The sequence below is a fragment of the Anarrhichthys ocellatus genome, unplaced genomic scaffold (assembly GCF_004355925.1).
Source record: "Anarrhichthys ocellatus isolate YVR2014 unplaced genomic scaffold, GSC_Weel_1.0 scaffold8, whole genome shotgun sequence".
NCBI classification, from domain to species: domain Eukaryota; kingdom Metazoa; phylum Chordata; class Actinopteri; order Perciformes; family Anarhichadidae; genus Anarrhichthys; species Anarrhichthys ocellatus.
In genome coordinates this window covers 7,675,051-7,690,235 of record NW_022280038.1, presented here as the reverse complement: position 1 = coordinate 7,690,235, position 15,185 = coordinate 7,675,051, and the positions used below count along the sequence as shown (strand labels likewise).

At 42.5% G+C, this 15,185-nt stretch overlaps 1 protein-coding gene across 3 annotated transcripts in view; it reads right to left on the bottom strand.

The window, feature by feature from the left end:
• Positions 1 to 15,185, bottom strand: part of prmt3 (protein arginine methyltransferase 3) — a 52,863-nt gene that overhangs the window by 34,299 nt on the left and 3,379 nt on the right. For all 3 annotated transcript variants that reach the window (XM_031848504.1, XM_031848506.1, XM_031848505.1), the window contains exons 8-10: positions 13,407 to 13,472; positions 12,003 to 12,124; positions 8,506 to 8,605 (exon numbers count right to left, since the gene is read on the bottom strand). In XM_031848504.1, coding sequence (XP_031704364.1) covers positions 8,506 to 8,605; positions 12,003 to 12,124; positions 13,407 to 13,472 — 288 coding nt within the window. The remainder of the gene's footprint in view (positions 1 to 8,505; positions 8,606 to 12,002; positions 12,125 to 13,406; positions 13,473 to 15,185) is intronic.

Sequence of the window (15,185 nt, the reverse complement as noted above, 5' to 3'; positions counted from 1 at the left end):
TATATAATATTCTGTGTTCCAGGGGCGGGTCTTAGCGATGGGTCAATTGATAATAATCTTCTCTCAGTAAAAAGAAAGTATTCCTTTCCTCTGATTCACAAAATAATATTTATGTATTTGCTGTTGACATGTTGCTAGATTAATGTCAGTTAATAAAGTAGTGATCCACCTGGCCTAAAAGTGTGCAAGCTTCAAGACTCCACCTGCCTAACTCTCTTTTATCTCACTTCATTTTATCTTTATTTAAAACAAGAAATCTCAACACCAGAGGAGTATGCGTTCCACACATGTGCAGTAGATCGCTACACTACCACTTGTAGCGCACAGCTAAGTCACGGCCTCCTGTGAAAGTTTTTCAGTGGCTCATGAAGCTAAAAAAAAAGTTTGGAATCAAAATTTACATCACACTAACCCCAGCGGAACTTTGCGCACTCTCTGACGTGGAAGGTATAACTTGGGCTTTAGTGTGAGGAAGCAGCTCAGCTTTACTGCCAGGCAGCTTGGCTGGTGCAGGCGATGCTCTGCAGTATAGTCGCTGTGCATTTCCATAAAAGGGACTAATGAAATCCTAATGAGAACGGGCTGGAGCAGCTTATACACATTAACAGAATTAGCATATAAAACACATTCTCGAGTTGGCTACCACACACACACACACTCACATACACATCTATATATGCACCAACACACACACACACACACACACACACAAAGAAAACCGGCAAATACACTTTTACAGCTGTGTTACTTATGTGTAGAATATTGGAGTTGTCACTGCCTTTAACTTTACACAAATGCTATTAAGTTTGAGTTGTATTTATAAACTCTACAGATATAACTTTTACAATAACTCCTGCAATGTTTGTCTGTCTTTAGTCGCTGGAGGCAGAGTGTTGGTGTGGTACAATTTACAGATTTCATGTCCATCAACCCATGGGAGACTGAAAGGCTGTCAATTATAGGTACCAAGAGGCGTTTTGGAACAAAATCTGCGTCAGCAGTTTACACTTTCCTCCGCCCTCCAGTACCTCCTCTCTCCTACTGCATTCAACATACGTCTTACTCAATTACTGCAGATCATCATCACTTCCAGTCCCAGGAGGGCCGAGTTGGTGTGCACACGTGAATGTGTGTGTTTCTAGGAGCACTTCCAGGCTTCACTGAATACTGAAGGCAGCGTCTCTTCCGTCAACAAGACTCCTCTATGCTAGTTTATGATCGGGCGACTCCAAATTAGCATAAACATATCACACACACCCGAGTAATAGATTTTTGGTGCGTTAACGCTCGGTGGGTGTACATTGTGCGGGTTCCAATAACAGCCTAATTTCCATTTAAAGGCATGCAAATGAGAGATAGAGGGGAAAGATAGTGTAACAGCAAAGTAATTTGCAGTATAGCTACAAGGTTATTACACGCAGCGGCTCTCCTGAAATCAATGAGAAGAACATTGTGTGTTTTTAGAAGATGGAACGATAATTTCCATGGCCGGGAAAACATTTCAATCATGTATTGAAAGGAATTGATGACATGAATGATTTGATGGAAAATGGCACATTTTCACTAGGACACGCATGTCTCTTTTGTCCAATTTCATGCTACCAAATTTTTATTTCCCAAATTCTATCTTGTAAGACAGGCATTAGCTGTGCAGCTCATGCAGCTGCGTCTTCGCCTCAATGTGCAAACATTCAACGAGAGAAGGCAGTGAATTATAGTGAAGTTACTCCTTAAGTTGAGCAGCACAAAGTCTTTATTCATTAATTTGTTCATTAGTATTTAGATAAAGAGAGCACGACCTAATTAAAAGTCTTGTTAGGTTTTACAGGCTTTATGGTGGCTGTAATGAGGAGGGAAAGTCCATCATGTCAGCTGCAGACGTCAAGACCAGATAATGACGACATGAATACAGCCACACATCATTTCCCAACGTTTCGATTTTGGGAAAGGCACCTTTACATGAAAACTCATTTTTGTTTTAAGGTCAAAGTGAGCCGCATAACAAAACAATGCCTGCCTTTGTGAAATAAAAAAGTTATAGCTTTGAATTGACACATAGCCTATAAAAATCCTAATATACTTGTATTCGGCGGTGTACTTGTCCAAGCATTCACAAGCCGTTATTAAATTCATCATTTTGAGGGGAACACTGAGGACATTTCTCTCCACAAAAACAATGTCGACTGAGCGGTGCCGGATTGTGGGGTTGGGTTTATGAGAATGTCTGTTTGAGGGATATTTCAGGTTGTCAAGTTCATGTTCTGCATGTAGAATTGCTATTCAAACCAGAGAGCAGTTACTCTTCTCCTTCAGATGTTTTGCCCGGATGAGTGAAATGCAACATTGCATTTTAGATGCATACAGTATATAATATAGTACTGAATTGCATTGCAGGTCTTTATGTACCACCCTGCTTGTTGTAAATGGCTGCCTATATGGCCATATGCCTATGCTTCACTAGGTGCGTAGGACGAAAAATAGAGTCGCATAAAAACAGAGAGGTGGTGCACTAACAGGAAACGTGTCTCTCTGACTTGTTGTGGATTGTCACATTTATGAACATATAGGCCTATGTGATGTGAGAGATGGATGACTGAGGATCGTTTTTAAACTTTGCTTTAACCATTTCTTATGCTTTCATATATTAACATTGTATAATAAGCAACTCATTTAGATTTTACTCCTAATTTTTTGACATGGCTGCCCTATTTTACTAAACAGGAAGATGTTCTGAGCTGTGCTTATTCCCTAATATTCAATTAATAATCTGAATAATATTCCAATCAGAATAATCACGTAACCACCTCAATCTGAAGAGTGTGGTCCGATCAGAAGGGGTTTCCAATCGGGTTGAGAGAGGTGGTGAAATACTTTGATAATACGTTTAATATGAAAACAAAATCATTATCTTTCATATTTCTATGGTCATTTATATATATAACTTAATTATTTAGTGTCCATGTAACCAAAGCTAATAACTTTTAGGAGTGTGTGGACATCAGAGGTTTTGGTACGCAGGCAGCTGGCTGAAAACCACTTCCTGAGTCTCTCTAACTGTGTGTGTCTGTGCATGTGTGTGTGTGTGTGTGTGCACGCGAGTGTGTGACTGACAGTCAGTCAGACTGAAGGACAGGATGACTGATGACTACCGCCCTCTTCTTGGGCAGGTGAGTCTCCCAGCACTGATAATGAGGCTAAAGAGGAAGAGCTGCCATTAATTTGACTTCACACCTCTACCACACACAAGTATTCGGACTTTGTGTGTTTGTGCCAATGATACTTGTTTTGTAGTCAAACTATGTTCCCCTCAAGGTAAAATATCAGAGAAATCCTCCGCAACACAGTTCTCTTTGACACTCTTCTTGTTCAGGGTTCTTCTCACATTTGAATGAAAGTGAACACTGTTGCTGAAGACCAATTTGACATTCTGGGAGAGTTTCTCCAAGGTGAGTTAGCACATACCTCAAACTGTTTAGGGACACCGGCCTTCGCCTCTCTACCCAAACTGATATCAAGAACACGATAAGATGTGATGCAGATTCAGAATCCGCAGTAAAAGACTACAACAACACTTAGTGTTTATCATAGTTTTCTGTATCATCAGTTTTTATTTCACATGTAAAGAATAATTGTAAATATTTCAGACCATATCTTCAGTTTTTGGGCAGGGGGATTTATAAGGGCGATCGTATTACCTATGTAGGTTTGATGGACAGAAGAAATAGAGAACGTGTGAATACAAAATATGGCCAGGACTGCTTTAGCCCAATGTAACATGTTGCCAGAGACATTTTCTAATATGGACAAGAGAAAGGTTGAGTGGATTTGTACTACAGTAGGTGGGAAATAAATACACAGAGAGCTTTTTGTGTGGTACGTAGAGAATCCAAGTCATTTTGTGCAGATTATGATTCAAAATGTCTTCTTATGCACGATACTGACTTGGTTTCAAGACTGATCAGGTTTTAACATTCAAATGCTCGGAGATAAGCCTGGGTTATACTTTGCGCAAGGACGGTCACACAAACAATCAGCTGATGCAAAATACGTGACGAGGAAACGCTTGGATCTTTTATACTCCATGCGGGTCCCTCTTCGTGGCAAACCGACATTCTCAAACTCCTCAAAGTTAGTTGGTCTGTTTTCATCAAACTCGCTCTGGTGCGGATTGTTTTGGGCAGTTGTGAAGACAGCAATCGTACTTTGGTGCGGAGCTAAACAACCGTCACAGAGGGACGGTCTTGGCCCGTTTCTAAGTGAAGCCTAGCGCGGGTAGATTGCAATGAGAACATAACTGCAAGTGAACAAAAACAGAGGCATCCTGTACAGAAATGACTTAATAAAGTCAATCATTTCAGGCTTTAGTTCACAATGCTGTTCCTATTATGTAACTAAAGTTTGTTAAAGCCAACTCCGCTCTGACAGCCGTACTCTCATGTCCGTATTTGAGCGTCCGCGGCACCATTAAACACTATCGAGCTAGCAGGCCCATCACCTGTGATTGATCTTGGAGTGACAGACTTTATTTAGCCTTCGGCGGACTCGGCTCTCCTCCTCCCCGTCAGCCCCCCACTCTCTTATTTGCTCTGGACGGTTTGTTTTTTCCGTGTGCTGAGAAAGAGAAGCGATCAATGTTGTGAGTTATGAAATGACAGTGGTGCTTCTCAAGGCAGTCTCTCAAACACTGCCACAACAGACAGACACTCATTTGCCCCCTTTTCATCCACCACCACAGATACAAGACATTCATCACCCATCTCTGTTTATTAGCCCTGTAACCACGGCCGGTCCGCTCGCTCATCACTTCAGTGATAAAATCCTTCGTTTTGCTTTCATAAACAGCATTAATTGTCAGATAAGTAACTTATTACTTCATGATGAAACTTGCAAGTTTATCTCTATAAACTATAAAGCTACAATTTTCTGTTTTTTTTAACCCTTTTTCACAATTTCAACATCTGTTGCTTATTTGCACCAATATAAAATGTGAGTATTACAGATGTCAATACGTGTCTACAGCTACATACTAATGTAAGTCATCTACTGTATTGTGGTGTTAACTTTCAACCCAGACACCAGAATAAAATGATGGCGCCGTATGTTTCTTCAAACCACGCATACGTTGAATCTTGGCATTTCTGAACCCCAAATATGTTTAATATCAAAATTTTGTACATACATGTATATCAACGTTAAAGATTAAAGAGGGAGATAATTAGTAGATCATTCGAGCAACAGCACACATTCTATCAGTTGCAGCTCTATGGTTTCCCCTGCACACAGCAGAGCAGCGCCATCACTACGTGTGAAAATGTCATCAAACGTGATAAGATCGTGGATCGTTATGCTGCCTGTAAAAATGAGTGCTATGATATTTTTACCATCCCACCCAACAAACTCTCCTTTTGTTCAACAGTTATTTTCCGTTTTTGAAATGATCCACTACATTTGTTCACAGTCTCTCTGGAAGCAATACCTTTTCAAAGTCTCAAACATTTGTCACTGAATTCCTTCCACTCGATACAGACTACTTTCCAGGCCAGAGAACAACATTTTCAATCACAACACGTGATGACAGATGAATCTAGTTTTTGCTTTTTTTAAGGACTGATGCTTTTCTTTGCCACAGTAAGCCCAAGGCTCTCTCTCGTGATCCACAGGGCATGGGTTTGTAGACCAATTCATTTTACAGATTTCAGATTAATTACATTGTTCAGTGACAACAAACAAAGTGTTATAATACATTTTCTACCTCGACTAACTACAGTGGGGCTGTGTGAAATGTTCTCAGTCTTCAGTTCTGGTTTCCAATTGAGTTTTTCCCCCTCATACCTTTTAGTTTTATGTCGCCAATCCAATATTCCTTCAAACCAGAGGAAGGAATACAAAGCCAGCAACTTCTCTGCACAGAAGAAATGCTGGATGCTAATCTATTCTTAGTTACAGAATTCCCTCGTGTGCATCCCTGCCATTGCTTTGACCCAATTTGGCCATTCTCTGTAGGAGGCCTTAGCAAGCCTCCAATCAGTGCGTGTGTGTAATTTGAGCAGGGTCTGATTAGATCAGCCGCATGCATTAAAGCCATGTCAGACCATGGTATTAGACCCTGATCAAAGTCAAAAAGATACAGCACCTTGATGTGGGTCTTCCTCCATTATTTGCCGTATTTACAGTTGAAACAGGATCTTTGGGTTTATTACAGGGAGGAACTCAACGTCACTTTAAAGTCCTGCAGATTTCAGTTCTGGTTGATTGGGCGACACCCGTAGTTACAGTGGTAATGGCAAGTGCTGTTGAATACTCCAAGTCCTAAAGATTTGTGGGCAACAAACACTAATTGAGAAGTTTTTTTGTCAGAAAAACAGAAGAGCAACTGTTGTATCTATTTACAGAGCAGCCAAACAAACAGGAAAAGATACTCGATGATTGGACTTGTTTGATTGAATGTCATGCTGCAGCTCCTTCTCGTTCTATTACTCCCTGTAATATTAAACTGTCAAAGTAATTACTGAAAAGGACGTTCTTCTTTTGGTTGCACACTTTTAGATGTGTAAACCTCAGTAACACTTTTGCATTTCCTGTGATTGCTTCACAATAAAAGCCAGTTGAAGCTTGCATTCGCAGTAACTTAACACTGCTCTGACACGGCTGTGAGAGAACTACCAGCAAACAGTAATGCTGGATTATATGCATACTGTTTAGAGAGAAACATAAAAAAGGTTTATCTGGTAATTAACATGAGGTCAAATTATATTTTTGTAAAACACATTGGAAATCAGATTTAGTAATAAAAGGTTATTTTAGAGAGTCAGTGGGTACTGAGAGCTCAATCTTGCATCCCCACGTGGGAAATTCCCATCCAACACTAGCTGTATGTTGAGAAAATTAATATTTTATAATTAATTATTAATTTAAAAAAATATAAAAATTCAATGATGTTTATGTGTGATGAAGTGAATTGTGACAAGTGATTTATATGACAATAAAAAACAAGGCATGTGAAGCAAAAAACAAAAAAAAGAATATTCCCGCGGTAATCAGACACTTAAATTTAATACAGCCTGAAGCCATTTACTCTGGCCAGAGAGTCTACTCCTGTGACACCTGTCATTTCTCCATTTTATACAGGCAGATTGGACGGCAGCTTTGGAAGTTCTGGCCACTCTGAGAAATGTCTGCCATCGCCGCCATGATGAGAAGTGACTGGAGGATTCTTAGATTTATTAGCGCTCTGTGAGCCGGTGTCATCAGAGATTACGCCCCCTATCCTTCACCGTTCCACCGACACGTCAACCACCCAATTTCAATTTCCCCGGTGAGAGGATGGGAAGGCTCTGGCTGGCGACCCCTGCTCGTGACCCTGGGTTTCAAGATGGATGGGGGAGGTGGAGGGGGGACAGATACGGGATGCTCATGAATTAGGTATGACTTCAGCGGTGCGTTCAACTTTGGCCGTCCCGCCTGTATCGCCACAGAGAATCTCCCTGATAAATGGGCATCAAGGGGAAGGAAGACTGCTCTTCCTGGTTAGGTATTCAGAGGAGCTCATGGTCGAGTTTAGCCCCGTTTAAGGCATGTTTAAAAATCATGCATTACAGCTGCTGGCACCTTGGGATTCTGCGCGCTCATTGGCTGGTAGCGGACCAATCTGACATTTTGCTGAGCGTTTACATTTTGGGTAAATGCATGAGTGTGCTCCAAGAGTTCAAAGATGGAAAATAAGCTCCCAACAAAAAGTTGTCTTTGAGTCTTTGACTTACCACAGTATAACGAACAACATGAATAATGGCTGCATTCCGTTTAGATGTTCATTGTCAGGGCTCTAGCTATGCATGCCGACATGAACCACTGAGAAACGAGCCATCGTTAGCGTTATTACCAACACCTGAGCTGCTCCTGCGACAAGTAAACTGTCTCCTGTGAATTTCGATGTATTCGACTTTGAGAATGTATGGTGACGATGGCCAGGCTTTAGTCATTATTATAAACTTTCCACTATGAACATCTTAATTCACGCACACCTCCTCTTCCGACCATTCATCCACCTGCGTCGTTTTAGGTCTGCCCACTTCAACCGTGTCATAAAAAAGCCACAAGTTTTTAACGACAGGGAGGAGTTTGAGTCTGACCTGAGCTGTCCACACCACTCATGCTAGAAATACGTTTATTCGAGCGACCGTACGAGGTCTCGGAAAACCAAACGCATACATGGAGCTGGTTGAACCCACATGTTCGTGCACAGGAGATTCTGTGTATTCAATCATCTTTGATCAAAACAACAGAAGATTTCAAGTTGATGATCTTCTGACCGAACTGTTGTTTTCCTTTCACACAGGATGGATTTTGGTGGAGAGTCACTCACGTTTACCGATTCACATCCTCAGCTATCAATCTGAATAAACATATTGTTGAGTGGGACTTGAACTTATTTCATGAGGCTTTGTGAGTGCATTCCCACGATCAAACTGCCACAGTATGTACATGTGTGCGTAAACGTGCACTGACCATCCATTCTGAGATGATGATGTCAACCTTCTCCACTGGGAGCTTGATGTCTTCTATGCGGCCTTTGATCACAGTGATCTTGTCCTCCAGCTGGTTGAACCTGTGGGAAACATGTAAGAGTCAGAGGACCCAGAAAAATGACTCATCAAGTTTATACCTAGCATCCAGTAAACCAATGGTTGGAGAGTGGGCTTGTAGTTTTGCTGCTGTGGTGCACATTCAATAATGTGGATACTGCAAACTTCTACTTATAAAACCTACATTATATTTCCAGTCTTTCCTGAGCCGTGTTGTAGAGAGTGTGAAAGGGGGGAAACTGTAACTGTGGGGCTGCAGAGGTGTCAGGCTCAGGTAGGGACTGGAAGATCAGTGCTGCTGTTTAAATGATCCTTCCTTTCAGACCGGCCAGTCTGGGTATCAATCTCTGTGAATATTCCATTATCATGACAGCTAATGTTACCGAGGACAGAACAATTACTCACAGCGGCCCAGAGTGCATTTCTGTGGCAGCGATCCTTATCTTGAACTGTCTCTCCCCTCTCTGATGCTCTGCTACTGCTGCTATCACCTCCTCACAGGATCCAACCCCCCCCCCCTCCTCCTACACCTTTCACAAGAGGGAAACACTAATCTCATTATTGGGGTAATTTAGAGGACAATGTCAGGACTCTGGGGAGAGAGTCAGTATCTGTGTGGCTTTGTAGTGGTGTTTGTGTGTGTGTGTGTGTGTGTGAGAGAAGCCCTTTTCATACAGCATGTTAAAGGCGGGAACATTGCATCGTTATTCCGCTTTGCCGTTCTGTATAAAAGGTACGAACATGGAATTTGGGGACAGAGTTGTTCCGCCGTTTAGCCGGCAGCGGAGTTAGTGAAAGAGCCGAATCGGCATCTGTGTAACAGCCAGCATGGCGGGACAACACACACACACACACACACACACACACACACACACTAGACGCAGACGTGTTACACTTCATGCAAACTAAAAATACACACTGGGGCAGAGTTATGCCGTTGTGAAGCCGGCTTAATGGCGGATCTTCTTTACGGCAGTATTGCGGAATCACTGCGTAAAAGGGGCGAGCGAGAGAGAAAGAGAGAGAGAGCGAAGGGGGGGAAGAGGTTGTACATTTTATCATAAGAAACCAGTGTTTGCGAATAATTGCTTTCTTTAGAGGGTGAATCTATCCTTCACGACATACAAATGTGTTTTTTCGTCATAATTCAGACATTTATGTTCTTGTTAAACAATTCCGAACTTCATTGAGAAGGGTTTTTGATAACAAATATATCCATATCACCAAATATGTATACACACACGCACACACACACACACACACACACACACACACACAAATATTGCTTATTTCAGGACTTGAACATTAAAGGTTCTCTAAACGTTATTCAGAGCATTAATATAACAAAAGTATAGTGGAGTAATGACATCCTGAGCAGAGAATTAAGTACCCTCCCTCTGTGAGTGTTGCAATCTGAACTTGTCCTTTAGTGCAGGTCAGTGCATGTGAGCGTGCCCCACTGGCTAGCTGATGGCCGACAGCTGACAACGCCGCATCGCCCTCTGCACAGTTAGCCGCTTGCAGCCGTTCCCACGTTGAGACTCGTGTGGAAGCAAAAGATATGCTCTGAAGTTCATATTGAGCACCTTCATGAACAAAAAAGTTAATAAAGAAAATAGGATTTAAGATTATTTTTAAATTACTTAAAAAATAACGGCTACCTAAATGAAAAAACAAGGAAATGAACTATCTAAGTTTTATTTTAATCATATTTGGGTTAATGAGAATTAGGGATAATGAGCGACACAAACTTTAATACACACTAAGTTGTCCTGAATTACATGTATTCATGGGTGCCCGTTTCTGGCTGATCAGCATTCTTTGACCAAAGTCAAATGTTGGCTGAACATCCTCAAACCGATAATCTGTCCGTCTATCTTTCCTTCACCATTGAAAGTTGAATTTCATTAATCTATGTAAAATGTTTTTCCACTTTGTTGCCACAATTCAAAGCATTCAATTGGATAATCCATCAATTCCAGCCATTTAAAAAGAAGAAGAAAAAAAACAAAACGTATTTGGACATTATCCATTAAGGAAGTGACTGTGAAGGAAGGAAGTCACGTCTAGCTTTTCATTTAAACTTCGGCGACGGAGTGGAAACAGGAGATGGATGCTCCTGCCCAACCAACAGGAGCCACTTTAATTACAATCCTGATATTAACATCAAGAGGAAGTGGCGGACACACAAAGGCCATCTGCACACGTACAGACACACACAGAAGTAAGAGCTTAAGAATCACAACCCAAGCGGACAGTGGCTTTAAAGGGAGCCAAGGGCAAGATGTGTGTGTTTGAATGTGTGAGTGTGTAGGAGGGGAGGGGGGGGGGGGGGGGGGACACATCTTCTTTTAGCTCAAACTTCACCGCTGGCGAACCTGCGACGCAGCCAGCATGCCAACACACTCTCCGACAGCGAGTCAGTGGGCTGTAAAATTAAAACGTCCCTTTCCTTCAGCAAACCCCGTTGTTTTGCTTATACGACACTCTCTTACATAACGGTAATAATAGCAGTCATAATGGCCCCTAACTCAAAAATGCATTTTAGAGGCAGGGGTGTGATGGAGGAAGTGGTTGCAGGTAGACGTAGGGACGGTGGAGGCTCTGGTGGAGGTAAATGACTCTACTGTGGAGAGGCAGCTGCTGGAAGCCTGGAAACACACACCACCTGAAATTGGACTGAGAACTGTATTAAAAGGTACCAACAGGGGGTCATCTACATGTGTGTGTGTGTGTGTGTGTGTGTGTGTAACTGCAGGCCTCAGACTGAAGCCCCTGCAGAGAAGAAGAGATGAGTGGTGAATGAGTCCGACCGCAGGTGTAAATTATCTGCATTATGGCCACACGACTGACAGCAGCTCTATTGAAGTCAACCAGTTGCAACAAATAAAAAGGTGGCTGGAGGTCACACAGACCTCTACTCCCACAATCCTCTGCTGCACACAAAGGGAAAAAGGACCCGTCTGCTCCGTGGTTGCGTAAAGAGAACTTGATACAGCGGCGGTGGAGGCGCCCCATTCATTCCTATGAAAGCTGCTCAGTGGAGAATGACACCTCATTCACATGAACGGAGGAAGGAACGTAATTCTGGGTTTTAAATAAGTGATATTCAAGTGTTCATACCGGGAAGTTGATTTACCTTAAAACACAAATCTGCCGAATTACCGACGTCTCTTTCCCAACTCTTGAAGGACCGCTATGACGTGCAGGGCGAGGGTCACGTCTGACCGAGCTAGCACTACAGCTAGTGAGCTAATCTGCCAGCATGTTAGCTGCTGACTGAAAGACAAGTTCCTGTTGAGTTTTTTATTGTTGTAAGCAACATACATGAGATTCCGTTAACCTCCAATGTATTTGGGTGGAGGCAAAGTTTTTAAAAAATAAAAAAAAGTGACTGACCGTAGTGTGTGTGTGTCTCACCTGACTATGTCCATGGCCTGATAGATGATTGCCGATTGGTCGACTGCTATCACCTGCTTGGCCCCAGCTCTGGCAGCGAACATGGACAGTATGCCAGTCCCACAGCCCACATCGAGCACCACCTGCAGGATGGGAGAGGGTGGGGGAGAGGGGCAGAATATGAACACTGGGGGGAAAAAAAGAGCGCGACAAGAACACTCAAATTGATTTGAAAATTCAGGCAACTTCGTTAGGATGAAATGGAACTGTTGGCTTTGAACGTTGAGGAGCCGCAACACTTGCTATGCATAAGAAAAACGTGTTAATACAGTATACTGTGTATGCTTTATAAATCTATCAAAGCATTTCAGCCAAGAGCTTAAATCAGTTCCGAGGAGCTACGTTTAAACATTTTTCTTGCATTGGAAAACCAAAATATGTAGAAATAACGAACAAACGAACAAGCAGCAACTGTCAGGGAGGCTGACAAAATGAACTTCAACATCCAAGTCACCTCTAGCTGCTTTGACTTCCACGTTTGTACCAAGTCATCAAAATGAACAGCCTGTATGTTTGGCATGCTTGTCTTCAGCACCTTAACTGCTCCCCAAAGTATCTTTTTTTCCCCTCATCAAGCCATTGTTGTTGAGTCACTTCTATTTCAGGTTAGGCTACAGTTAATTTGTTCATCTTCGCCCCCGACTGGTGTTAAACGGCCGAGGCACAGCTGCAATGACTATATGGCCTCTATATGTATCGCGGTGTTAATGTGCGTCTCTATTTAAGGCCACTTTAACCTGCCTGCAAGCATCCCGCTGCCTTTATGGGTTCACAGAGGGTCGCCGACACGCTGCTGACACAACTCCTCTCTTTCCTCCATCTTCCTGTACTCTGTGTAGCCTCTCTTTAACCGTACTCAAACATCCTGGCTTGTTCTCCGTCTAGCACTTCCTGTTAGAAGGTGACACTTCCCTCTCTGCCGAATGCGTCGCTGTGACAGGGATAATGTACGTTCCCATCAACAAAACCTGCCTCCCCACTCTACAGCCTCATCCCATCTAACCAGCAGCCACCCACATAATGGATGGTCATGATACAGGCTGCTGCTTTCTGCAGGGGAATGAGTGGGGGCCAGTTGGGGGGGGGTTTTGGGGGGGGGGGGGGGGGGGTTGTTCTGGGTTTGGTGGTGGATTGCATGCGTGTGTTATCAGCACTCTGCAGTCGACATTCAAGGCACTAATAAAGTCACACTGTGTTTTAAATCAGACACCGTCCCCTTATTAATGTCTTTCCTGCAAAGCGCACACGCCTTTTCTCTGTTAATAAGCTTGGCTGTACATTAAACCGCCGGGCTACCCTGCAAAAACTGTACACACACACACACACACACACATTAATACACATATCTGTTTGCATTTGGCTCACCTTGTCTCTGAACACTTCGGGGTTGCGGTACATGAAGTCGCGGTAACTCTCCGTGCGCACTTTATCCTGCAGAGAGAATCAGGGATCAATGTCAGCAATTTTTTATCTTGCCCCTATAAAATCTGTATTATTTATTAGCAGTTATGAAATAACAACAAAGACAAGAAGAAGAAGTTCATTCTCATTTTTTAAATCATAAATAAAACTGGAGTTTTGCCCACATTCTCTAATGCCACCCAACTAAACTCCTGTTTCCAGGACAATTGAAATGCTCGCTTGTGCTTCAGCTCGTGAACTTTATCTTTAGCCGCCGCTGTCACATGTCCGATTGGTACTGCACATGTGCAGAGCCTCAACAGAGCTAACGGGGAAGCGAGCAGGCTCACTATGTAGCCACTTCCATCATCAGCCCTGGAAAAAGTGTTAAATTATTTTTTTTATAACTTGCGAGCAGACATTCATTATTGTTGAGCGCTGAGAATATTCAAAACTTAGGAACAATACACACGGACAGTAAAATAATTGAAAGACAGAATAAAACATGTTAACGTGTTTGACGAAAATACACAATTTACTGCAGGGTTTCTAAAGGTTAAGGGAATGTCGCCTTTTAAAGATGATTTGCATTCTTGGAGTTCTACGACTTTTACGTTGTTATGCCTTATCAGCCACCTTGGGGGGGAAAAAAACTCAGAGCATGTAAAGCTTTTGCTTCACAGATAACAGCTGATCAAAACAGACGGTGGGGGATTCTTGGAATGGGATAAATACAACCGGGAGGGACCCTAGCATTTGTAGTGGTCAGGTCAGGACTCGCTAATTAACCTGCCAATCAAATCTGCCCACAAACACTCAGCGTGACAGTAACATGGCTGAGTGCAGGACACCGTGGAACTGAGGAGGTTCTTATTCAATACTGAGCTCTTGGAGGATATTTACATAAAAGGAAGTTTTCAATTAGTAACTCCTCAGTAAAGTTACTCTGATAACCACAGACTCATTCACGGTTCATTGTACTTTGCTGGACCAGTGAAATAAATGCTAATAAGTTATGCTACATCACAATATAGCAGATGAGGAGCTTTTCAATGGATTTCTCCAAAGAACAAAGACTTTGGATTTTACATTAGTGTTGTAGTGATCGCGTGAGGGAGGAAATATTATAGCAACCAATTCACTCTGTTATTGTACATATTGTATATATGGGTATTGTTTTTAAGATAAACAAAAAATGTAAAATCTGAACCTGTTTTCTAAGACAATGTTTTGTGAAATGAAGGCTATAATTCAAATACGAAGTTTGGTATCAAGACAATTCATTGTTCAGCCTTAATTTCGACTACGAGGGGACACCAAAAGTCTTCACTTAAACTAAAAGTTAGCACAAAAGCAAGCAAAACGAGGTCGGTTTACGATGGAACAATTCTGACGTCTTCGTCCCACTGATTGGCCAGTATCCAGTTGTTTTTTTATTAAAGCAGGAACAAATTTAAAGTGGATTCATGACGTCCTTTCATACGGTCTCTAAAACACACGTCATAGATGATGCACTTCACGGCGACCTGTGAAAGAGTTGAAAACACTTTCTACCGCAAAGCCCCCCCCACCTCACGTGTTCGTTCCCCCTCCTGAGGCTCTGATGCGAGTTTAGAGCCTGACGCAGGAACAAATGACGCAAAACTTTACAGTGCCTGGCACCAATCAGGACAGCCAACAGGGATATGTCTAAGCACTGCGGTAAGTAGAACAGGAAAGGAGGAGACAGAGCTGACCCCCCCC